Source organism: Perna viridis, chromosome 2 (genome assembly GCF_037379345.1).
Source record: "Perna viridis isolate PV_CMFRI_1.1 ecotype Kerala chromosome 2, ASM3737934v1, whole genome shotgun sequence".
NCBI classification, from domain to species: Eukaryota; Metazoa; Mollusca; class Bivalvia; order Mytilida; family Mytilidae; genus Perna; species Perna viridis.
In genome coordinates, this window is record NC_142446.1 from 503,538 (window position 1) to 531,093 (window position 27,556).

Sequence of the window (27,556 nt, forward strand, 5' to 3'; positions counted from 1 at the left end):
AAAATATTGCTTAAACGTGCACATGACTAGGATTCTATATATATCCGATAACCGAATGAGAAGTGAATTTATGAGAGATGGACCTTGCAGTTGAGGTCAGAAGATGTAGACATGTCTCTTCTTTTGTTTAGTTTTGAATATTTTGGTATTGCCACGCTTTCTTATGGTACATGTAAACTGCGGAACGAGACAAAAACAAAAACATAAACATAAGTAAAAAACTAAGGGACATTGTAACCAAATTTATAAATTTGAAAAATAAAACTGTGTCTTTTAACAAAGATTTTTTAGTCTGTTATTAGAGATACTATAAAACTCGATCCTTGCTTTTAAATTGCTTACAATTATGATTTATGCATAGAAAATTAATTGGTACGTAAACGCGTCCTATGGATTGATCAGGAGTTTTGCCATTAATTATTTCAATCTTATTTAATAATTCATTTTAATTGAATTATCTTCAATATGTCCAGGAGGACATATATATCCTCCATATTCACATAGTGTCAGTATGTATGAAAACATATGCCTTCTCTATCTACATATATATAGGGAACATATACACAGTATACTCGCTCAATTAATATTTTATTGGTGCAAACACAACTACAATAATTTGTTAAGACCCACATATATGCATAATGCACTTTACATAGTACAAATATACAAACAAAATTTTTTAGTAGTTATTTATATATTTACAGAAATGTATACATGTAAACCTACATAAGCTACAAGGTAGAACCAATGTAATCAATTGTTTATAGTCAATGTACCATCATAAAACATAAAATTTGTAAAAATCATAGACCAGACATAAAATAGGTTTTGAATAAATGTCTGTCCCAAATCAATAATTTCTGGCCTCTGAATGTATTGCCTTGTTCTCACTTTCAGTTTACTTTTATGTTGCTGTAGTATATAGAGGCAACTATTTCACTGTACCTGTGGAAAATGTTGTTTGAGGCCAGCTGCAGCCTGCCCTGTGCTGTGAGGGTTTCCTCATTTTTCATTGAAGACGCACGGGTGGCCTTGAGCTGACATTTTTCATTCTGATTGGGTTTTTGTATCTTTGACATATACACCATATCCATTCTCGATATATACTCTCTTTATTAACTTGAATGGTTAAAAGACAAAGTGATTCAATGTTTATCATTCACCTATAATATATCTAATTAGTGTTGAAGATTTAGTCAATGAATGTTGTCTATGTTATGAAAGTATTATGTAACCTCCAATGGTATCCTGTGTGAAATACTTTCCACTGGAAAAAAAAATTAATATCAAATTTAATCTGGGGATATTTTATAATAATTCAATTTCAGATGTAACACGCTTTCTGATTGGATAAAAAAATTGTGTCCATCATCTCGTAGACCAAATTTTGTCATGTGACTGTGACGTCATCAACCTTTTTTGCTGATTTATTCCTTAAATTTTGTTACTAAAATTAATCTATAAAGAATGACAGTTATACTTTTCTGGTCTATTTGAAATAACCTTAATGCCCATGGTGCACATTTGAAAATAACCTGTTACGCAAGTTATTTAGTGTGCACCACATGATTGAGGTTATTTCATCAAAGCCCGAAAAAATATAACAGTAATTCCTTCAATAGTTGAATGTTTTCCATGGCTGTTACATTGTTTCCATGTACACGATCTCATCATGATTAAACATTCATGTGTCTGAAAGGGTTACTTTTACAATGTACAAAGTGGGGCTTGGTTTTTGTCGGGTAAAAGAGTTCACAAAGTTAGGTGTTTCAGATTTGGATAGTTTTTGATGTGACATATTATCCAGGATATTTTTAGATATCAATTAGTATCTTTTATATTAGTAATCAAGATATTATTTTATGGGATGTTTCACAAATTATTTATATCCAGGATATTATTCTATGGTTAAATGTTATCCTCATAAAAATATACTTACATGTTCATGTACATCTATATTGAAAAAGTAAATAATGAAACAATTAAGTTTTATTATGGATAATTTTCAATAACAAAACATCACACTAAACATATTGTTAAACCAATTGATGTTAGTTTTTAAGTACTGCCCAAATTCCAATCAAATTGACAGGAATTTTTTTTTTTCATTTTGTGACAATAATACACCAGCAGATCCAACCAAATTTATTAATAGTACTCATGAAGGCTGATATTTTAATTTTTTTAACGCATTTTTTTATGGATGTTTCTTCTGTTAAGTACATAGACATGGGTTTTTATTAGGAGTATGAATTATGGTCACCATATGTGACCCATGTTCTAGATAATATTTAATAGTATGAAATAATATACTCATTACAATTAAAGGAATACCTCTAGCTGTTTTATAATAACTTACAGTAATATTAAAAATCAAGCAAAGGAAACAATTTAATAGATATGGAATATTTTTCATTGTCAAATAATATCCTCTGGAAAAAAATAAATATGAAATAATATCCACAGGATAAGATTTCATCAGGATAGTATTGTGTCTTACAATTACAGGTAGTTGTAAACATTGATAATAAGAGAGTGCAGACCAAATGTAGCTGCATACTTCTTTTCTGGACCAAAGATTAATAGACATTAATGGCTTACTGTGTACCAAAAGTTATTTTACTAACTGGTGTTCCAGGTAAGTTACATTTCTTATTCCTGTGGTATTTTAGGTTCTGCTAAATTCAGAATGTAGGACATTTATGTCATGATAATTTTAGTCAAGATATTAAGACTGCAATTATTATGATCCTGAAAACTTGCTTAATGCTTCTTTATACAGTATTCTACATATATGCATGTTTCTTTCCTTCACAAAACATGTTACTACAGCTAAATTTTGCTAACAATAGAAGTGTAAACATCAAATTTTAAAATAAATGTACAGATTTACCAGAATAGATTTTTGTTTGGAAAAGCAATTATGCTGTAGCCTAAATATCTAGTGCAGTGCAAGCTAGCAATAATTTGTGACAAAAAATTGCCAGATTTGAATGAAAATTTTGATATTTTATGTATATTGGTGTTGGTATTTAGCTGATTACTCTTTCAAGAAAATTAATGCTAGCTTGTACTGCATAATACATTTAGGAACAGGACTATATAAATTTCAGACTTCAAATCTAGTTTTTTACAGCTGTGGATTTATTCTAAAATATGTGGTTTACACTTTTGTTCTTTGTGTTCTTTAGAATTTATAAAACATTTTTTCCTAAGTTTGACTTGTGTCTGTATGTAAAATACATATAAAGATGCATTTTACTATGTTTCAGTGTTAAATTTAATGTGTTATTAAAACTAGGAATAAAAACATTTCATTAAGGAATGTCCTAGATATTGACTTTAGCTGAACCTTAACAAAAAAACATGTAATAAAAATGATTTTTTGAGGAACTTAATATACAATTGCTGTACAATGTACAATCGTAAAAATGTTGGCTGTTTTATAAGGATGTGACATTCAAAGAGTAATCAAGGTAACCAAGCTAGTTAGATTCCAGCGGAAATCAAAGGAATGTAATCCAGAAACAATAAACAGACATGGAATCTTGAAACAGATGCACACAACAAAGAACTTATAATAACCAAAATAATACATACAAAGCAACAAAAGTAAATGAGCCACTCAGACTCCACTAAAAATTGGGAGCATGAACCAGGTACACCGGTAGGGTAAGGGTCCTCATATTTTCTGGAAAGAAAACTTTGAAATGTTAAACAAATAGGTTTACATTGTGCAGATGGACACACCGTAAATAAATACAATTTTGTCAAGAATAATGAGAATGAATATACATTTAATATTTCATCTCTTTAAAAAAATAAACAAAAGCATTATTCTTACATATGTACAATTAGTTTTTATAGAATATTCTGTTCATAAATGGATTAAAATTTACTTTAGTCTGGAATGTATGATATGTATATTCGGTTTTTGGACTACCAAAACAGCTGCTGATGCAACACTAGAACTTGGGGGCAAAAGTTTAACTGTTTTACTAAGTAATGGTATTTGATATAAAAAGGCAGGCTTAATTTGTGCAGATTGGTAATATCAATTGTTCTGCAAAACTTTTATTACTTTCCTTAACTGGTTTAAGAGTTATTGCCCTTTGAAGTTGACAGTCATGTTAACCATCTATCCACTTGTAAGTCTGATCATGCATCCATCTGTTGTCCTGTCCATCAATCCATTAGTCAGTTTGTCATTCTGTTACATCCTTGTGGAGACTTTAAATTATTACAAATTTAGTCTACAAAAAAATCTTGAAGATTATCCTGTGGATTTTTATCAAAGTAGGTAAATGGTCAAGGTCACAGTCTTAAAACATCCATGTGATGTTTCTGAAAATCAACATATTTCAACTGACTTTGACAAAGTTCAGTACATACTTCATCTTATGGACAATCCATCCTTTATAGATTTTTAAGGTCATAGATCAAAATTCAGGGTCACAGGATCAATTTTGTAGATGATGAAAAGCACTTCAAATTGCTCTTAATATTAAGTTTTCTGATTTGTTTTTCAGTAATTTATAAAACAGTTATTGTTAACATCTTATTAGGCAGCAACCATTCAATTTTCTTGGGAAAGGGGGGGGAGTGGGAAGGCTAAGGATTTTTTTCTGAAAGATTTGGGAAAAAATTATTTGACTTGTAACTGGTGAAAAAAAAATAGTTTGATTTAAAAAGATGACAAAAAAAGATTACTGCCTAAATTAAAACATGAAAAATGCTATGTCGTAGTGAGATAACAAAAAAAGATGGTTTTCAATTAAGATGGTGAAAAAAATTATTTGTTTCTGATTGGGTCTGGAAAAAATTACTAGTCGTTTTTTCTCAAGGTAACAAAAGTTAATCTCAGAAAAAAATCCATACCCCCCCACCACACACACACATAATATCAAATGGTTGCTGCCTTACACATTGTGATAATTTTTGTCATCTTTGACAACTGGACTAAATCCACTTGACCAGGAAATGATAAATGGTTTAGTATTGAAGGTTAGTATTAATGCCAGTGTATAAAATCCATCCAAATATTTAGTTTTAATTTTCTATTGCATCTCATCAAAAGCTTTCTCCATTTATCAATGATTTTAAATTCTTTAAGGTGCTGGCAAAACGACATTGATAAAAAAAGTTGCTGAACAATTAAAATCAAATTCAGTGAAAGTAAATGGATTTTATACAGAGGAAGAAAGGGTTCAAGGACAGAGGACAGGATTTAATGTCATTACACTAGATGGTGAAAAGGGGTTATTAGCCAGGCTACAGAACTAGTAAGAATATAATATTTTTCTGTATTTTTGGCAAATTCTCTATACCAGGTGTACAAAAACGCAACTAATATCACTGCCCTGATAACATATCGCGATGACTGGACTTACTTTCCAATATTACTAGCCCACTCAGATAACAGTAAAATTACAATGACCATACTTACTTTCCACTTTCCTTTCATCTGTGGCAACATCCCTTCGGCTCCTGCGTATGGAGTGTTCATATCACAACTCATACGTTATGCCAGAGCTTGCCGAAACTATGCAGACTTTTTGTATTGTGCTAGTAGGCTTCTGGAACAGGGTTATGTTGCTACAAGATTGAAGTCATCACTACAGAAGTTTTATGGTCATCATCATGAACTCGTGGATCGTTATGATGTATCCATCTGCACCATGATAACTGATTTATTCAACGGGTCATAGTTTGCCTTCCCTCGTTTGTCTACCCCGGACTTGACTTTTTATGAGCAACTCGGTGGGTATTTCTAGAAAAGCAGATGACACTTACCCTACCAGTGCACCTGATCCATGCTCCCAGTTTTTAGTAGAGTCCGAGTTGCTCATTTACTTTTGTTACTTTGTATGTATGATTTTAGATACTTTATGTTCTTTGTTGTGTGTGTCTGTTTTCCATGTCTGGTCTTTGTCCCTGGATTACATTCTTTTGATTACTGCTATAACCTTGGTTCCCTTGATTACTCTTCCAATATCACTGGCAGGCCCAGATAACAGTAAAATTACAATGACCATACTTACTTTCCAATATCACTGGCAGGCCCAGATAACAGTAAAATTACAATGCCCATACTAACTTTCCAATATCACTGGCAGGCCCAGATAACAGTAAAATTACAATGCCCATACTAACTTTCCAATATCACTGGCAGGCCCAGATAACAGTAAAATCATGATGACCAGACTTACTTTCCAATATCACTGGCAGGCCATGTTAGCAGAAATATTACAATGACCGTACTTACTTTCCAATATCACTGGCAGGCCCAGATAACAGTAAAATCATGATAACCAGACTTACTTGCCAAAATCACTGCTTTGCCATGGTAACAGAAATTTCATGTTTTCATAAATTTCAGGATGACTGTGCCTATTTTGAAATACATAAATAGACATAATCATTTATTGTTTATATCTTAGAAAAAATGAATATTTGTACTTTATAAGAGATAGAAGGATACTGTTTATTTAATGATATTGTTTTTAGCTCACCATTTCAAAGGCCATGTGAGCTATTGTCATCACTTGGTTTCCGTCGTTGTTAACAATTTTTCAAAACTCTTCTCCTCTGAAACTACTTGACCAATTAGAACCAAACTTGATATGAATGTTTCCTTGGGTATTCTGCATAGAACTGTAATGAGGATTTTTTATCTCTCCAAAAACATGGCCGCAACTTTTAAAAATAGAACATAGGGGTCAGACAGAAGTTTTTCCACATATAAATCCAAACCTGTTTAGGTTTAGCCAGATTCTGACATAATAGTAAAAATGTTTAACATGATGAGATCTATCTGTTGTCAAATTTTCGTTTCAATCTGTTAAGGCCTCACTAACCACTTCTAAGGTTTCCATTACTTTACATTTTAAAGAAGTAATTTTCTAAGTTTCGCTGTGAATTCCCAGGACAAATGACATCTTAAAGTTGCATACCGTTGCAAGGCTTGGAAAATAAGGTTTCCAAAATCATTATGCTAATGATGATTGTAGAAATTCTTCACAAAATTTACTTGAATAAATAATACTGAAAATCCACATTTTTACCTGTTCTGCTAACTGACAGCATGGCGGCAAATTACTCACACATGTAAACACTATTCATACACTTTTGTAGTTAATTACATATATGATTTTAAAGTACACATTCTCAGCTTTATATTCACTACTTTTAATCATAATACACACAAATAATGCACTTACAATGCATATGTCTAGGTTCAGTGCGTTTTTGGTACTACATTATACATAGTGGGGGGCGGGGGTGGCCATTTGACCCGGAAGTGGTTAGTGAGACCTCAGCCATATTGGAGTTTTTGCCCTTTTTTGACATTTTTTTGCTCTTTTTAATGTGTTTTCTTTCAAATATATTCTCCTTTGACATTTCTGGACCAATTGAAACCAAATTTAGTATGAATGTTCCTTAGGGTATTCTACATAGAACTGATATGGGATATTTTATACATTGAACAACATGGCCTCAGTTACTTGAAATAGAACATAGGGGTCAGACAGAAGTTTTTCCATATATCTTTTAAACCATTAGGTTTAGCAAAATTCTGACAGGGTGAAAAAGTTAAGCATAATGAGATCTATCAGTAGTAAAATTTTTGTTTTAGTCTGTTTAAGCCGTGATGGAGTTCTTGCCCTTTTTCTATGTTTTTTTTTTTTTTTTTGGCTTTTTTTTAATGTTTTTTTTTCTTTCAAAAATATTCTCCTCTGACTTTACATGACCAATTGTAACTAAATTGGGTATGAATGTTCCTTAGGGTATTCTGCATAGAACTGTTGTGGGGATTTTTGATCCGCCGAAAAATATGGCCTCTGTTACTTAAAATAGAACATAAGAGTCAGACAAAAGTTTATCACTTATATCTTCAAAAAAGTTTGGTTTAGCCAAATTCTGATTGGATGAAAAAATTCAACATGATGAGGTCTGTCTGAAGTCAAATTTGTTTTAATCTGTCAAGCCATATTTGAGTTATTGCCCTTTTCAAGATTTTATCCCTATTTCTAATGTTATTACTTTAAAAAATCCTCTCCTCTGAAACTACCTTACCACTTAGAATCAAAGTTTGTATGAATATTCCTTAGGGTATTTTGCATAGATCTGTTATGGGGATTTTTGATCTCTCAAAAAACATGGCCGCTGTTACTTAAAATAGAATAAATATTTCAGTCAGAAGTTTTTTGCATATATCTCTCTAAATCTGTAAGTTAAGCCAAATTCTTTTAATTGCCGAAATGATCCTTATTATCAGGCCTTCAAAAATCTGTAGGGATCAAAGTTGTCAGACAACTCCTTGTTAGAGTTATTGCCCTTAAAAGGTGAAAAATTGTTTTTTCACAGTTTTCAGCCAGTATCTTGAAAACTATTATGGATAGAAAGAAACTTTCAATTGCTTGTATGGTCCTTATAATAAGGCCTACAAAAGTCTGCAGGGGGATCAAAGATTTTGGACGAATTCTTGTTAGAGTTTTAGCCCTTGAAAGGCATAAAATGATGTTTTTAGCACTTTTCAGCCAATACCTTGAAAACTATAATAGACAGAAAGAAACTTTCAATTGATGAAATGGTCCTTATGATAAGTCCTACCTAAGTCTTCTTGAGTCAAAATAGTCGGTCAACTCCTTGTTAAGAGTTGTTGCCTTTGAAAGGCAAAAATTGAACCAGGTGAGCAATTCAGGCTCCTGGCTGCCCCTGGTTTTTTTAGCTCACATAGCCAAAGGCCATGTGAGCTATTGCCATCACTTGGCGTCCGTTGTCGTCCGTTGTCGTCCGTCGTCGTTGTCTGTCATCTTCGTTAACAATTTTTCAAAACTCTTCTCCTCTGAAACTACATGACCAATTTGAACCAAACTTGGTATGAATGTTCCTTAGGGTATCCTGCATAGAACTAATGTGGGTATTTTTGATCCATCGAAAAACAAGGCCGCTGTTACTAAAAATAGAACATAGGGGTCAGACAGTAGTTTTTCGCATATATCTCCAAAGCCGTTAGGTTTAGCCAAAATCTGACTGGGGGGTTAAAGTGTTCAGCATGATGAGATCTATCTCTCGTCAAATTTCATTTTAGTCTGTTAAGCCATGTTGGAGTTATTGCCCTTTTTCAACGTTTTTTCCTATTTTTAATGTTATTTCTTTCAAAACTCTTCTCCTCTGACACTACTTGACCAATTTAAACCAAACAGTATGAATGTTCCTTGCGGTATTGTGCATAGAACTGATGTGGGGATTTTTGATCTGTTAAAAAACATGGCCGCCATTACTAAAAATGAAACATAGGGGTCAGACAGTGGATTTTTGCATATATCTCCTAAACCGTTAGGTTTAGCCAAATTCTGACAGGGTAAAAGTGTTCATCATGATGAGATCTGTCAGTGATCAAATTTTCATTTTGATATGTTGCACCATGTTTTGAATTTTTGCTATTTTGAATGTTATTTCTTTCAAAATCTTCTCATCTGACACCACCGGACCAATTGGAACCAAACTTGATATGAATTTTTCTTGGGGTATTGTGCATAGAACTGAAGTGAGGATTTTGATCCGTTGAAAAACATGGCCACTGTTACTAAAAATAGAACGTAGGAGTTGGACAGCAGATTTTTGCATATATCTCCTAAATTCTGATAGGGTTAAAGTGTTTAGCATGATGAGATCTATCTGTGGTCAAAATTTGGTGAAAATCTGTTGACCCCAGTTGGAGTTATTGCCCTTTTTTGACATTTTTTGCTGTTTTTAATGTTATTATTTTTAAAAAATCTTCTTCTCAGAAACTACTTTACAGAATTCATTGAAAGTTGGTATTTTTGTCTTAAAGGGCATCTTTAACAAAATGACCATTTGGATTTTTGATCTGTTATAAAGCATGGCCACTGTTACTAAGTTGAACATTGGGGTCAGACAGCAGATTTTTGCATATATCTCCAAAACCATTAGGTTTAACCAAAATCTGACAGGGGTAAAATTATTCAGCATGAAGAGATCTATCTGTGGTCAAATTTTGGTGAAAATTTGTTGACCCATTGTGGAGTTATTGCCCTATTTGGACATTTTTGCTGTTTATGATGTTATTACTTTAAAAAAATCTTCTCCTCAGAAACTGCTCTACAGATTTCAATGAAAGTTGACAATTTTGTTTTATAGGGTATCCTTAACGAAATGACAGATTGTTTTATCGCTGAAAAAACATGGCTGCAGTTTCAAAAAATTGAACAAAGGGGTCAAACAGCAGATTTTTGCATACATCTCCAAATCTGTTAGGTTTAGCCAATAGCTTTCAATTGCTGAAATGATCCTTATTATATGGCTTACAAGTGTGTACAATGAATCAAATGGAGTCAAAATTGTCTGACAACTCCTTGTTAGAGTTATCGCCCTTAAGAGGCAAACATTTAACCAGGTGAGCGATTCAGGCTCCTTGGAGCCTCTTGTTTAAATTCAGGTTTCATTTTCTTTTTGTTTTTAAAAAAGAAAAAAGGAGAAGTCAAGATCTTACATGTCATCCCATGGAAATGGCATGTTGGATTTTCCTCAAATTGTACACATTTTTTTTTTTACAACTGGTTGAAGGTCTGTATACATTTTTGTGAAATTCCCATCTTTCTTTTAGTACCAGTAATTAACTTCTTTACATTTGTTATAGTACTTTTTTCACATGTTGCAGCATAACTTAAAAAAAACCCTATACAAAAAACTGAACTTAAAACAATTGTTTGTTATAAAAGTCAAACAGTCTGTATTTTTTATAGAAAATTTCATTTAGGGTTTCAGAGTGTTAGGACATCTTACATATATTTTTATGGGATTATTTTCACATGTTGCACTGTAACTTTAGAAATCTTAGCACATCTGTTTATTTTATTTGATCCAAAGCACAAATCAGATAGAAACTTTCAACCAAAGAAACAATCCTTATAACCAGGCCTTCAAAGAAACAATCCTTATAACCAGGCCTTCAAAGAAACATTCCTTATAACCAGGCCTTCAAAGAAACAATCCTTATAACCAGGCCTTCAAAGAAACATTCCTTATAACCAGGCCTTCAAAGAAACAATCCTTATAACCAGGCCTTCAAAGAAACAATCCTTATAACCAGGCCTTCAAAGAAACATTCCTTATTACCAGGCCATCTAAGAAACAATCCTTATAACCAGGCCATCAAAGATTATGCAAAGATAACACAATGTTCCAATCCTACCACATGGGAATGGTTGATGCCCTAAAAGTTCATAGAAACAGAATCAATACTATTTTTATCAATAAGAAATTAATACATGACATCAGGAATACAGTAAAATGTTACTGTTCTTTCTGTTTGAGTTTTATTATATTTACACAACATTGAGAAATGATTGTCTCTATACTGTTTAATATTAAAGTGACATTCCACAAGGTCATCAGTATACAGTTGGGAAGTATACAGTCTGTCTACAGTCTTTTGAAGTGACAGCTCTACCAACTCTACAAATTAAGGTAATTGTTACTTTTACCTGAAGGCCAAAGAATTTCTGGTACACTATTCAAAATGTTTATCTGACAGCCAAGAATATCTGGTATCTTACTTGATGCTCTAGAGGCCAAAAATAATTCTTTAAGAAACTTTTACCTGTTGTGGAGGGTACAGTATCATTTACCTCTCTGTCTGTCAGTCCAACTTAAGTTTTTCATTCTTTCTTTGTGTAAAAGCTTGCAGGGTGAGATATTGAGCTGATTTTTTGGTTTATGAGTCAACCACCATGAGTTATAGATCAGTTTGTGTTTTGTTCTGCTCTGCTGATTTTTGCTGACATTATAGCCCTTAGACTTAGAAAATTTTGTAGAAGTAATAGTTTTTTGCCATTTTTTTTCTGAATCCTTGTCGATAGTGTGCCAATTTTTGTATGTGATTTTTTTTTTAACATTTATTTGTTTGATGGTATGTGGTGTATGTGAGCTCCCTCACTAAGGTTCTTTAATATGTTGTTTTGTGGCTCCCAATAGACCCAATCTGTATGATGTAATTAGTTGTGTGTTTGAGTACATAAGTCATATTTGTAGCCCTTGAAAGTAGTGTGAAAAATAAATCGTTCTATTGACTAATACATGTAACACATTACTACAAATGGTTCAAATTGAATAAATTCTAATGTTAACCAATTGATGTATATGTTTTTGCAGAGTGATGAGAGTAATGTTGTTGTGATAGATGAAATTGGCAAGATGGAATTATTCAGTCACAGTTTTATTAGGTCAGTTAGAAGGGTACTGAATATGGAAAGTTTGACTGTTATAGCCACAATACCAGTTCCTAAAGGGAGACCACTGCAGCTTGTTGAGGAAATCAGATCTAGAAAAGATGCTCTTGTTTATACTGTAAGTAAATGACGAAAATAAAAAGACTTCTGGTGTTCAGGAAATTCATATTGAAGACCACTGGTACAAGAAAATGAACACCATTACTTGTATTACAATTTTACATGGTGAAAGTTAGTCATAAGTAATCAGAAGGTGTTTAACAAACTTTGAACACAAGATTGCTACACCTTGACATATGTTCCCTACTGCCACAAAAAATGTGAAAGTGAGTGCAAAAGTTCCTTAAGTCCTGTAAAATTTGTCAAAACAAAATTGTTCACAATATGATCAATTACATATGGTGACTAACAATCCTACTAACTTGAAACAAATTCTGTTGAGCAGTTTCCCAGGAGTTGCATCCACTTAGTGTCCCTATAGAGTAGAATGTACAAAGACAACAAAATCCAATAACTCCTTTAAAATGACAGCGCAATAGAATTAACAACATAATAATGGTGACTAACAATCCTATAAAATTTGAACAAGATCAGACACAAAGTGTCCCTATAGTGCAGTATGTGCAACTTCAACAAAGTCCCATAACTCCTGAAAAATTTGATGAATCAAAATGGTGACGCAATATGGTAATCATAATATGGTGACTAACAGTCCTACATACTTTGAACAAAATCTGATAAACGGATTTTGAGGAGTTGCATCCACAAAGTGTTCCTGTTGTGTAATATCTACAAATTCAACATAGTCCCATAATTCCTGTAAAATTTGTTGAATCAAAATAGCAGGGTCAGCTATAAATGGTAACTAACAATCACACAAAGTATGAACAGAATCCATCAGGTGGTTAACAAGGAGTTGCATGCACAAAGTGTAATGGACAGACACACAAACAGACACTAGTATTTCTAAGTCCCCTTTGATGTTGGGGCAGGGGACAAAAAGTCATATTGGAAAACTTCAAAATAAAATACATATCAGGAGATGAAAGTTTTTCTATTATGCTTTTGATTGTGGTTTGTAGAATTTTAGTTTTTGTGCATAACTTGAGTCAGGGTTTGGCAGGAAATTCAAGTGGCAGTAATTTCCACTGGTAATTTCCGGTATTCCCATCCAGGGAAACACTATCAAATTTCAAGTGAGGGAAATACTAAGAAATATTTTAAAATATATGATCTTATTCTTTAAAAAAAAAAAAGGAATTTACAGTGTAGTTTACTATGTAATAAAAATAACATATCTTACCATTATTTCAATATTTGGAAACATTAGACCTCAAGTCAATAAAATCCCAAATTGTATCCTTTGGTTTGCACAGTGAAATGTATGATCATGAAAGTGAGTGTACACTTTTAAAAAAAAATAACAAATGTCTGCAGGTCGGAACAGTCAGAAAAGTTTAATCTGACCTTTGGCAAAACTACAGTACAGAAAGAGACATACACACACCATTATGTTAGTGGTAACCAACAAATTGTTTTTATTGAAAGAGATATTCCCATTTTTTTGCTGTTGTTTTGAAAGGTAGGTTATGCCCAACGACTTCCAAAAAGAATTTATAAGAAACGCTCAAGAAATAATAATGTTATTGGCTACCACTCTTAGAGTGGTGTACCACTATATCGGTGATCAGTCATGGTATGTTGTTTCCTGTACTGTATATCAATAAGTGGAATTAGTTAAGACATGCAAATGTTGAAGTACTTATACTGTATGGTTTGTAGTTTAAGTCTTGTTATCAACAGAAAGCTGCAAAAAACAATGAAAAAATCATAGATAATAGTATCAGAAATTTAATGAAGAATGTTTTAAGTGATTTTTTTACATGTATTACTGATTTTTTCCATGTATGTACATGTATAATGCAAGAAAGATATGCTTAAATGTTGAGAAAAAAAAAAACAAGATTTTTATTTCCCAGTATTTCCGACTATCGTGGGAAATATGGGTATTTCCCGCTGTTTTGCCAACCCTGATTTGAGTATTATTTGATAGATCTTGACAAAATTATAGGATAAGTTTACATATACCAAAGGAAGGTTTGGATTGATTGAATAGGTTATTGCTTTTAGGATTTGGGGCCAAGAAGGACTGAAAAAGAAATCTTTAAGGAAAATCATTATTTCATGGTTTATCATAAGAGAAGATATAAAGATGTTTTTGTTTTTGTTTTTGGTGTGGACATAGTTTTCTGGTTGTATATATGTTGGAATAAAAAAACAAAGCTTACAATTTTCAAACATTTTTGTCAAATGGTGTATACCAGTAATTGTTGCATTATTTTGACATCATTGCAATGGACTGAAGCCACAAAACATTCAATTTCCTAATATCTATATATTTCAATATGTGAAGGGTAATAACAAAATTATCGAACTGATAAAATCTAAGTCAAAGTCAAAAAGAATAGTCAAAAGAAAAGTAAAACAAATGGCAATATCAGGGTAAAAACCAGAGAGTTGGTAACTATAGCAATGGTCCTGGTACAGTTATTTCCAATAGGAATGCAGGGTTAAACTAAGTTTTATAGCCCATTAAACCATAGTTAATTATTTCTGGTATATTTCAACACTAATGGGCAGCATGAAATTGCCACTGGTCAAAACAATAGTCAAACTAGCACACAAGATAAGAACAGTAAATAAGTGAAAATGAAAAAAATCTAAATTCAATTGAAATTAGATCAATGCAATTGAAGGGTAATAACAAAAATACCAAACAGATAAATAAGTCTTGAAGTTTGTAGGAAAGACAATGGATATAATATTATAAATGTAAAAATTAAATCCATCCTTAATTATGTTGGTCAGAGACAGAAGATCTGGATATTGGAAGTAAAACATTTTAAGACAGCATATGAGACATATTTTTTTATAAACTTGGTCCAAAAGCCTGTCTCTTAGGCAACAATGGTGCATTAAGAAGTCAGAATTTTCGCAACTAGTTTGGCATACCTTAACAGTTAAGAAATATACTATATTTTTGGAGTAGCTAGTATATTACTCTACAAGAAAGAGAAATCTGTAATCAAAGTCTTCTCGTGTGTCATATATTTTTTGTGCTGAGATAACTGCTGTCGTGAATGATTCAAGGTTTTAAGATTTTTATTCAATGAAGAAAGCTCCAACTCCAACTGGAACACAAAATGCAAAAGACATATATATATATATATATATATATATATATATGAGATAGTACAATAAAGAGGAAATACACTGTGAAATTAGTTTCAACATCATTAAATGTCAGAGACATGTCATGTTAAGATATAAATATTGTCTATAAAGTACGTAAGGCAGCACTGGAATAACTCGATCGTGTCTCCATAATGTCCTTTCTAAAGGTCTCACATACTGTGAATCATGCTACATGAGTTGGAATTCATGTAGTTGGAACTTTGAAGTTCTTATGGATGCCGTAGAGAACTATACAAAAAATGGATAAAACGAGAATGAGACATTGATTCTCTGTCACAGTGGGTAAAGGCTGTGGGGTCTTTAATATTGAAACATGTGAAAGTTTTGAGTGTCAATGCTACATCAGTTTTCAAAGACCCCGATGTAGCAAAAACATTGTCTACTATACATGACAAATATGTAGTCCTACCAGCAGACAAAACCCAAAATATCGTTTTTGTCTGCAAAACGTATTCCATCCAATGTTAATTATCAGAGGTGGACGCAGAAAAAAAATAGCAGTAATAAGACCTATACTACCAAAGGTGATGATTGTGATCTACCGTCTATATGTACTGAATTCCCAAGCTCCACAAGAATCCATACAAACAACACTACGTAGCTGGATCTGCAAAATGTACCACGGAACCTCTTTCAAAACTTCTATACTCAAGGCTGTTAAAGTGGATCTCCAGTCCTAGCACGACACTTGTTATTCCCGTGGTGGTATTAATTCAGTGTGGATCCTAAAAAATCGAAAGATCTTCTGGAAACCTTCAATTCAAGATTATTATCAGAATACAATAGCATAAAAACCTATGATTTTTCAACTCTTTATACTTCTATTCCCAATACTCAGTTAAAATCCCTACTTGAAAACATTATACATCGTTGTTACTCCAAAAAGATGGTACACCTGGATACAAATATATAGAGTATACAGAGGAAGATGTTTACAAAATGCTGGAATTTTTAATCGACAACATATTTGTCCAGTGTGGTGGACGTCTTTTTCAACAAATGGTAGGCATTCCAATTGGAACAAATTGTGCTCCTCTGCTTGCTGACCTATTCCTTCACTGTTATGAGCCTGACTTTATAGCTGATCTGATCCAAAAGAAGGAACGTCGATTAGCTAGATCCTTTAATCTCAATCTCCGTTATATAGATTACGTATTACATCAAACAATCCTAGTTTCGGATCTACCCAAAAAACTTGATACAAAGGATACTACAGACACTGTGAAGACAGCCTCATATCTTGACATACACTAAGAGATTGATGGTTACGGAAAACTATTGATCATTAAACTATAAAACAGATGTTTATAAATCTAACAAGTTCTTTCAGTCATATAGGATTTGTATTATTAACCAAGAAATTTGTTTTCAGGATCAAGTGATAAACTATTTTTGTTTAAAACTTTGTTGAGAAACTCGTTCCTAGTAGAAGCAATTTTTTTCACATACCATCAAAAAGTGGACTTCATGCTTAATACAATTTAAGTTAATGTTTTTTGCGGTGAGAAATTGGGTTGATTATACAATGTATCTACCTGTTTCAATGGGGAGGCTATGGTTGCTGATTCGTAATCTAGTGAGACATTCTTTTGTCCAAGTTTTTTACAACAGTCAAAGACTTCTTGTATTGGAAAATGAATTTGAATTTTCTAAAAGTTCTTATTTTTCACTTGTATTCAAACCATTTGCCTAGAGTCTAATATAGTTTTGATTGGAGTTTATCTTATTAGTTCTGAATATTTGAGTATGTATATATACCACCCATCAAGGGTTACCACAGATAAGTATTGTTTTATTTTCTTCGATCATTATGTTTTCTTTTACACATTTATAACCAGAATTTAATCATGGAAACTAGTCAATGTAAAAAGGGTATCTCCCCAATTCTCCATAAACACCTTGATTTGAAGTTCTTTTGTTAAGAGTTAAGTGTCAAATTCAAGGTGAAGCTGTGTCGGTTCCTCTTTAATTTCTAGTTCCGTTGGATTAATAAATGGAAGGCATTCTCCTAATTTCGGATTATTATTGAACGGAACATATCCATATGTGTAATCAAAGAGTAATCAAGGGAACCAAGATTCTAGTGGAATCATTAAAGACTTCTTTATCCTTCTTGTATTTAACAAAATTTTGAAGGAACTCCGATTCAAATGAATAAAGAAACAGATCTGCTAGGAGAGGGGCACAATTAGGACATATTGGAATTTTGATTATTTGTTGAGAAAGTGATTATGCTGTCAAGGAGAAACTCTAGCCTACCAATCCATTGTTCCTCTTGTAGTAATTTCGAACAATTTTTATATTGATACCACAACATTGGTATTTTTTTTTACCGTAATCGTAGCCTAACGCCCTTACACTTTTTACCATGTTGGTTTATGGAAAAATACTATTTTTATTTATTGTCCCCCGCAATGCATCACGAGGGGACATGGAAATGCCGGGCGTCCGTCGTGCCGTCCACGTTTTCCGCACTTTTTTTGTAATGCTTTTACAAAATAAGTTTGTTTTGGGTATGTGACCTTATTGTGAAGAGTTAAATATTAAGATCAAATTTGGTTACGGTTGAATGATTTTTACGGAAGTTATGGCTCTTGGACTTTTAAATTTTAGTGAATTTTCAGTTTTCCGCACTTTTTTGTAATGCTTTTACCAGTTGATTTGATCTTGAATCGTTATGGTGTATCCATCTGCACCATGAAAACTGATTTATTCAACGGGTCATAATTTTCCTTTCTTCGTTTGTCTACCCCGGACTTGACTTTTTATGAGCAACTCGGCGGGTGTTTCTAGAAAAGCAGATGATGCTTACCCTACCGGTGCACCTGGTCCATGCTCCCAGTTTTTAGTGGAGTCCGAGTTGCTCATTTGCTTTTGTTACTTTGTATGTATGATTTTAGTTATTTTATGTTCTTTGTTGTGTATATCTGTTTTCCATGTCTGGTCTTTGTCCCTGGATTGCATTCTTTTGATTACCGCTATAACCTTGGTTCCCTTGATTACTTTTTCTAATACTTTGATATTTGTTTTTGGTATTTTCAGGTAACGAAGGAGAATAGAGATTCTACTGCAGAAAAGGTGATTAACTCTGTTATGGAATCTATTAAACATTATACTTCAGCTGGGGCAACTGGAACATAGGACTGATACATCAGGAAATATCCTACCAGTTGGGCAAACCTTGAGAAGTTACTTTGATTTATCAGACACTTTAGTAATTGTCTGAATAAAATGTAATTACTTTGCATTTTACGATTCAAATTTTAATTCATTATTCCCATCAAAGCAATACTGGTTTGTTAGTTTAAATAGAAAATAAATATTCATAATAATGTTGAGTTGTATACAGAAACGTCATGTGTTCTACTTGTGTGTGTGTGTTTTTTGTTTTTGTTTTTTTGTTTTTTGTTTTTTTTTTTTTTGCCTCTATGAGAATGGGAAGTTTACATTAAAATATGAAATGATCGGATAGCATTGAACTTAATGTAATATTACTCAGTCTCCGATTCATACACAGGGGATCGTTACAATTGATAATGTAGGTCATAAACATTATCAGGGCCCCAATATATTTACGGTTTTTGTACATCGGAGCCCTGATAATGTTTATGACCTATTTAGTCATTGCCAGTTGTATAATCTGGTTCCCTGGTCAATATCATAAGCGACCCAAAGGTCGCGAAAAATTGTGAGAAACTTGTGGAACGAAAAAATTACTCGCACTTCCTGCATGGTAACCAGCCATTGATTGAGTAACATTCGGGTCATCACGGTTACGAAAGAGTAATCATATCAAGGGAACCAAGATTCTAGCGGAAGTCACCCAATTTCATGCCAATTCGGATGTTGAAAGCCGAAATAAGTGGCATAGAATATTTGACAATTAGCGACTTTGAAGATTTCAGTATTTGATTATAAGAATTGAGATCCGTAAAGGTCCTTGATATTTGCTTCTATACTACCGTAGCCGAGTTTGGGCTGTATTGATTTAGGCCTTGGATGTGTAGTATCTTCTATTACAGAGCAAGACTCAACAAAAACTATCTCTGAAATAATAATTAAGTGTTATTGTTTGTAAGAAACAGGCAAACTGATGGAAAAAATAGGAAACATGCATCTCAAAACCCCACCGATCTGACAATAAAATATCACTCAATGATGCTTTATCTATTTGAAAAGACCATTATTATATCTCTGCATCATTGGATTTGCTCAGAAATTTTTCAATAGAATCTTAGGAAAATTAGGTTTTTGACAGAGTTATCTGCCCTTGAAATGTTAATTTCAGTGCATTTCAATGAAATTGTAACTCAATGGTCTAACATAATATGGAAAATCTTTTCTGTTTTCCTTAATTCTGATGGTGCATATAGTCAAATTACACTATCAAAAAGATGTTTTTTTTATACCATGTTTCACCTACTGCCTGATTCTTACAGGGACTGACACTTAACAACTACAAACGTAACTGTCAAAACAGCAAAAACAAAGAACATTATACTAAGACAAGCACATTTAACTATCTTTAAGCTTTACTCACATGAAATACTAAGATATTACACCATTAATTAGAAATCAAATTAGTTATCACTAATTACTAATAAGATTTGATATCTTGATATAGAAACCAGCTTTCACACTCTACATGAAATAAAATACAAATGAAAATATAGCATACCATCAGTGTGACAAGACTATGTCTATTATTTGATCGCTGTATCCAGCTTCTATTTAATAAACCGTCTGTATTTACAATCTGAAATAAGTTAAAAATGCGTTTAACAAAACAATTAAGGTCGAAAAGGGAAATACAAAAAAATGGAAACTATTTGCAACCAAAAATGAAATAATTAATTGATGGCAAATTTATGATATCTCAATGAATAAATGAAATGGAGAATCTATAAGAAAATTTTTAACCAAAGTAACTAAAATGAAATTAGCAAAAGATTTATCATAAAGTAACAAAAAAGCAATAATAGTACTTACATTTTCCGAAAAAAATAAATGTTCAGTTCAACACTTTTAATGCAAAAATTACAATATGACAAGTTACCAAAATACTACTCTTTATATACCAAACCACGAAATCTAGTTTCACAAGAATTCTAATGAACTTAAAAGTAACCAAAACTGACCATATCCAAATAAGGAGAAATGAAGTAGAATACACAAGAATAAATCAAAGGTATGCAAATGAATAATGCAAATAACGAAGTTGTGAAGACAGTGGCATGCCATACACATGTACAGTGTCGTCCTGTTTCTCCCACTTTTAATTACATACCTAAATAAACATGTGAGGATTTGTTGTTTTAGCAATTATAGTTTGTTTCTGAATTATTGCTAAAATTTTACCTGTAATTTACCTGTATATCACAGTTAAAATATATATAAGTATAATAAAGTGTATGTATGACTTTGATTAATTTCATTTAAAAAGTACAAAAATACAAGTGTTTCACATAAAAATTCCATTCTTAGAGGTTAAACATGTAAAAAAAAAATAATTTCAATATTTTACTTCGACAAAACAACTGTAAAAAAAACAAAATGACCTGTATTAGAATCTTTTTTTTTACTTGTTATTGTTATGCTTATTACAATTTATGAAAAACTTGATATTTTTGCATTTATCTTCTTATATTTATTTTGCATTATTGTTGCAGTTTATCCATTTTTTTCAAATTATAATTGTTTAGTACCCATGCTTAATTACTGACAGTTACTAATATGTAGTCTGCGTCCTAGCTACAGTATTCTGATTTAAACATTTGAAGTAAAAGAGTTGCAGCTTACCCAGGTTGCAATTAATGTCAATGTTGAATATTTCTCACCAAAAATTATTATAAAATGGAGCTGTTTTCTTTTCTAAAGCATTCAATTCAAGTATGGCAAACCGTCAAGTTCAGTATGTTCAAAACAAGTTTGGTAGAGAAAGTTTAGTCTTGGGAGGTCATCGATACATTATCAAAAACCCGTCTTCCCGAGCATTACTGTAATGGGTTTTTTTTTTTCATTTTACCCAATTTATCTGGCGAAAGACACAGAAATGCGGACTACAGAAATACTACGTGGAGAACGACGACATCACCCGACTTGTACGACGAGCAGCAGTTTTACCACTTGTTCCACAGCACCCAGTAGAGGACGTTTGGCTTAACGCGCTTGAGGACATGGGGGAAGCTGACAACGTTCCACACACAACTACATTTGCCGACTACGAGACAGAGTTTTGGGTTGAACCGATTCCTATGGAACCGCTACCAGAATGCCCTAGAACTACAAATCACTTAGAAGGATGGCACAACAAAATCAAGAAGAAAGTCCACCACGCCCACACTAACATCCACGAAATTATTGAACTTTTACAGGAAACACAAGCCGTGACAGAATTGTTAATTCTTTTATATTATGAACAGACAACAATTTTACAAGTTTAAGAGGAGGTTTTCTCCAATAATTTTGTGTTAAATATTTCCTTCTGATATTGCCATATTTTTCACATACTAAAATGAAATAGTATTCATCTTCAATAACATCTTGTCACACATATTACAAATGCGCATATTTCTATCTCAACGTTCAAATTGTGCAAGGAAATACGATTTTTACAAATAAATGGTTTATAAACATAGTTTACAGGACGATCTAAATAATATTGTACACAATATGGATCATACACAAATCTATACAATACACATTTTGGTGACTCATCATAATATGCCGCCAATTCACTAATAAATCTGGCTATCACTCTTTCCTTGAATTCACTAATGAATAAATCAATATTAGTAGCACCTTTGGTTAACAACCATTCAAATATAAAATATCTCTTACTTTATATACCCATGCAAGAGTAATCAAGGGAACCAAGGTTATAGCGGTAATCAAAATAACGTAATCCAGGGACAAAGACCAGACATGGAAAACAGACATACACAACAAAGAACATAAAGTAACTAATATCATACATACAAAGTAAGAAAAGCAAATGAGCAACTCGGACTCTACTAAAAACTGGGAGCATGGATCCGGTGCACCGGTAGGGTAAGGGTCATCTGTTTTTCTAGAAACAGCCGCCGAGTTGCTCATAAAAAGTCAAGTCCGGGGTAGACAAACGAGGAAAGGAAAACTATGGATCGTTGAATAAATCAGTTTTCATGGTACAGATAGATACCCCATAACGATCCACGAGTTCATGATGACGACCATAAAACTTCTGTAGTGATGACTTCAATCTTGTAGCAACATAACCGTGCACCAGAAGCCTATTTGTTAGAGTTCTAGCGCGATACAAAAGGTCTGCGTAGTTTCGGCAAGCTCTGGCATAACGTATGAGTTGTGATATGAACACTCCATACGCAGGTGCTGAAGGGATGTTGCCACAGATGAAAGTTGACAATTCTGAATGAAAAGTCATCACGTTTGTCGTAAAGTTTTCATAATTTGGGGGTTATGCAAGGAGAAGTGCTCTCACTTATTTTCATTTTATGTTAACAATTTTGAACTCAAATTTATAACAAAGGACAACTTTCCCCTGGAATTTCAAGAGATTGCATTATATTTGTTGATGTATGCGGACGACATGATTTTAATGTCGGAAACTATAGAAGCTCAGTAGTCAAGACCGTCACTCTAGATCACTTTAATGACCTTTTCTATGGGGGTTTTCTATTGTAAATGTGCACTCGAGCGTAAGGTCTGTGAGGAGCAGTTTTCAACATAGCGGACACCTGGTTGTGCAATGTGATGACTAATGGTCTATTATTGATTGTCACACATGAACTAGTTTGACCTTTTGATGACAGCTTGTCTAAGACTAAGTGACCGGGAGATGGAGGGGGGCCAAAAGTGACCAGGAGGCGAGGGCAGCTGAAGTGACCGGAAATGGACTTAGGCGGGGGACCCATGACCAATAAAGGGAACATGGGGACCCTTTGATCTCGGAAGGGCTGGACTTAAAGGTTGAGAGGGAGGAAATGATCTCCATATTAAGTGTCCTAATTATGGTCATTATATAGTATGGTCTAAACAGGTAAAGAAGGGGTAGGGGAATTATGACTCTTTCTTTGTTTATATTGCTTTTTTAATTATACAATTTTATTATCTTTAATTGTTTTTAATTATTCTTGTAAAATTATTTGTAATTTCATTGTCATTGTGTAATGAGGTCAAATTGATTGATCACTTTGAGTAGATGTTTTCATCATATGTCCTTCTATAGGGTTTTTTAAATATATTAATTGGCTTTGTTTATGGATACATTTGTGGTGCAACTGGGATGTTTGATTTATCATTGTTTTCATTGTTTTTGGGTAGTTTATTTTTGTGTAATTCAATTATTTGTTTCTTTTTGTGACGTTCAATGGATTCGTCGTTTGTTTCCTATGTCCCTTTTTTTTGTTTAAATTTGAGGCTTGATCGTTTAATGTAATTCGTTTGAATAGACGTCTCACTGATTAGACAGATTTTTAAAATTTCCCATTTTACTGGTGATTTCAACAAACCGTCTATTGATTTTCAACCTGTTTTTATTGTGAGTTATGAATACATTACAGTTGTAAGGAGATTATAACATGTTGTGTAATGTTTATCATTGTTTTAATTATGTTTTGTTTAATTATGTTTAATATGTTTTATATTAATGTTTCTATTTTATCGTCTAAAGATTATACTGACCACACATTGTACAATTGATGTTTACACTCGGAACGTTAAGAGCTTTTGAATGGTATTGTTAGATGGACAACAGGTCTGTTTCATAGTGGTGTGGGTCTGTAATCACCTGTCTAAAATGATGCGATTGAGCTTTCCAATCTATAATAGTAATGATCTTTATATCGAGAGCCTTATTTTAATGGTATTGCTGATATGTGTCAATGTACACTCGACCGACTGATGTAATGTCGTTGTGTAATATTCATATTTAAGATAATTATTTAGTTGACTTGATGAACGACTTTGTAAGGGGACAGGTGTTGTTTGCTATGTCTTATTGATTTTCACTGTGGTGTGGTTAGATGTATTTGAAAGGTTAAGTTTGCATTCGTTTGCGGTAATTCACCCGGAGGTTTCGAAGTCGAGTTACTACCCTTTCAATAACAACGCTTGTTTAACTTTCATGTTATTGTATTTCTCCGTCATGAGAACACTTGGGGGTCGAAGATCTCACAATGTCTTTACAATTCAATATCCATATGGGTAGCTTTGGTACGATTCCTTCTTAATACAGCGTTTAGCGAAGATGATACGGTAATCTTTCCGCTGTCGTACTGTCAACAATTGTTTCTTCCTTCTCATCATTCTGTCATCTACCCTGGTGTCTTCAGATCCATTCACTACCATTCTCTTAATATCTCATAGTTGATTTGAAGTGCGTTTTTATAATTTAACGTAATTCCTCGCACTTTACAGCAGGTCGTCGTCCCGTCATCTAGTGGTTTGGTTAATTTGAAGGCCGCCCGTCACAAATTCTTTGATCTTGTTTCCAGCTACTTCATTCGTTGAGTCTCCTAAATTATCTCCTAGGCTCGGTTTCTGTTCTCCTTCTTACTTTTGAATATTATGGAGTCGGTATCACAGTACAAAGCACGGGGGCCAAGCTGTTCCAAGACGCTGTACAGTTTCAGTCGAGCCTGAGCGATGACCACATTTGTTCTATTCGATGTTTCAATAAACTCTCTTTTAGAGATTTTTTTCAAAAAAAATATTAATTCAAATTTTGATTAAAAAAAATAAAAATATTTTGAAAAGAGCCGAAAAAAAATAAAATAATTCAGAATTTTCAAAAAAAAAAATGTTTGAAAAATCTGAAAAAAGAAGTGGCGGAAGAAGAAAATTAAAAAGAAGAAGAGGAAGAAGAAAATGGAAAAGAAGAAGTGTGTTCAGTGCATTAAATATAGTTATTAAATTTACCATGTGTTAACTTTTTTTAGTTTATTTTCTATAGGGGTCCATGTTACTCATATTTTTTTTAGTTATTTGTTGATGTTAGTTTTTTGTGTGCTTTATATGCGTTTGTATATATGCTGGTTGTTTTATCTGATTTTCAGGCTACCGTTCATTGAAGATATATAGGTCGCCTTAGGCTGTCGATTTTCCATTCCTGGTTGAGTGGTTGTCTCCTTGACATACTCCCGATTTCCATTCTTTTTATACCTTGGATTTGTAATCTCTCGATTATTTTCTTTTTTTCTTTTTGCACCTATCCTTTGTAATATACTAAATGATTGTAGCACAGATTAAATGATTGGATACGAACTGAACACAAAACCAATAAATACCAAACATAAAACTGAAAGGAAAACATAACACTTTAATATTTCAAAAGAAAAAACAAAAAAGTAGATCACAACATGTGATTTTGACTAGAAATGAAAGAAAATATTGTAAATGTCTAAAACATAGTCTTCCAAGCAATGCAAGACAATGGCGGAACATAAACATTTTTTTGAACGTTTTCTTTATCTGTTGGTTTTTTTTTACTAGGAAGCGGGAAATATTGTCTGTTTGAACTTTGTTTTGTTTTTCTGGTCTACCACATTTTAAAACTGCTCGAGCTTTCCTCTTCTCTATTTTTTTCTTGTTTTTTTTGTGTGTGTGTTTTTCTTACAATCCCCTTTTCTCTAGCTGAAACACCAGACCTTTCAGTGATTTTTTCTTCATAATTATATGTTCAGCTTTATTATATTAAATAGTTAAGTTTAGCTAAGATGATTGTCACGTAGCTTTTACCTATGTTTTATTAATATCATTTTATACTCATTCATGTATACATATATTATGGTGTAATTTTCATTATAGAACAATTACTATTGACGCTAAATATCTCTAGGGATCATTTGTTGTGACTGTTCAAACCTGATATTCTCTGAAACAAAACAAAAATAATGCAAAAAGATGTTTGAGTATGTATTTACGTATGATTTTTTCAGGTATTCCTTGCTTGTGATAACATACGGTAATGGAGGACATTTTAGTTGCAACATGAAAATTCAAGGATCTTGGTATCACTATGATGGTCTAAGGGACTACCATAGTGCAGGAACTGGCCCACCAAAACCAAGACAAGGCTATAAACAAAATTGTTTTATATTACCGTAATAAAATATCACCTTGAACCATGTGCTTTATAATATGCATTTTTCCTATAAGCATACGCTGGGATATTGCTCTTGCAGAGATCAAAAAGCATACATTTCAGGAAATTAAAAAAAAAATGATTAGTTTCTCAAAAAAAAATAATAATAAAAATATTTGCTGAAAATGTAAAAAAAAAATCCAATTTTATTTTGGTCTGTAAAAAAAAAACATTTTAAAATTAGGAAATCCAAGCATCCCCCTCCCCCCCCCCCACCCACCATAAGAAAATGGTTCATGCCTAACACTCATTTTGATGGTTTTCGGCACACGTCCTGCATAGCGGAACAAATAAGTTTGTTGTTAATTTTGTAAAGTCAACTGGGCGATAGAATTTTACATTTGATCAATCCTTCGTAGTTCTCGATTCCTTTAATATTTTCCGTAATTATTTCCGGGTGGCCTAGTGGTACTTTTTTCGTCTTGTAGATGAAGGGGTATAAGGAGGTTACGTCATAGTAGTCGATCCAATCTTCTGACACTTCATGATATAGCATAAATGCTTCCGTACGTCCTCCTGCAAATGCGTGTCTTGGTTCGAGGGGGCTTATATATTCCATGTCTGTTTTCCATGTTTGGTCTTTGTCCCTGGATTACATTATTTTGATTACCGCCAAACCATTGGTTCCCTTGATTACTCTTTCACTAAATTCGGCCTCACAAGATCTTTATTTTCCTGTACCGCTTGGGCATTTTCATGGGCTTAATTTTTCTAAGACGATATTGCTGTTTTAATCACGAATTTGATATTTTTAGATGGAATAATGAGAGCGAATAAAAAATAAAAAAACAACATTATGATGAATGCGCAAAGGTTCGAAGACGTTATTGGAGTTGAAACGTTAAGTAAATTTTTGACTTACATCTTTGAGGAGTTTACGAACATAAATGTTGAATATAAA

General features: G+C 32.8%; 1 protein-coding gene across 3 annotated transcripts; it reads left to right on the plus strand.

The window, feature by feature from the left end:
- The first annotated feature begins 21 nt into the window (after positions 1-21).
- LOC148623228 (cancer-related nucleoside-triphosphatase homolog) lies at positions 22-18,844 on the plus strand. Of its 3 annotated transcripts, none has more exons than XM_088564899.1 (6): positions 22-95; positions 2,509-2,638; positions 5,114-5,282; positions 11,403-11,496; positions 12,181-12,375; positions 18,555-18,844. In XM_088564899.1, the coding sequence occupies exons 2-6, from the start codon at positions 2,593-2,595 to the stop codon at positions 18,651-18,653; spliced, it is 603 nt and encodes a 200-aa protein (XP_088421025.1). In that variant the 5' UTR covers positions 22-95; positions 2,509-2,592; the 3' UTR covers positions 18,654-18,844. The 3 variants fall into 3 exon arrangements, with proteins under 3 accessions (XP_088421025.1, XP_088421023.1, XP_088421024.1); XM_088564897.1 differs by having other exon boundaries at positions 24-145; XM_088564898.1 differs by having other exon boundaries at positions 31-166.
- Positions 18,845-27,556: the final 8,712 nt, after the last annotated feature.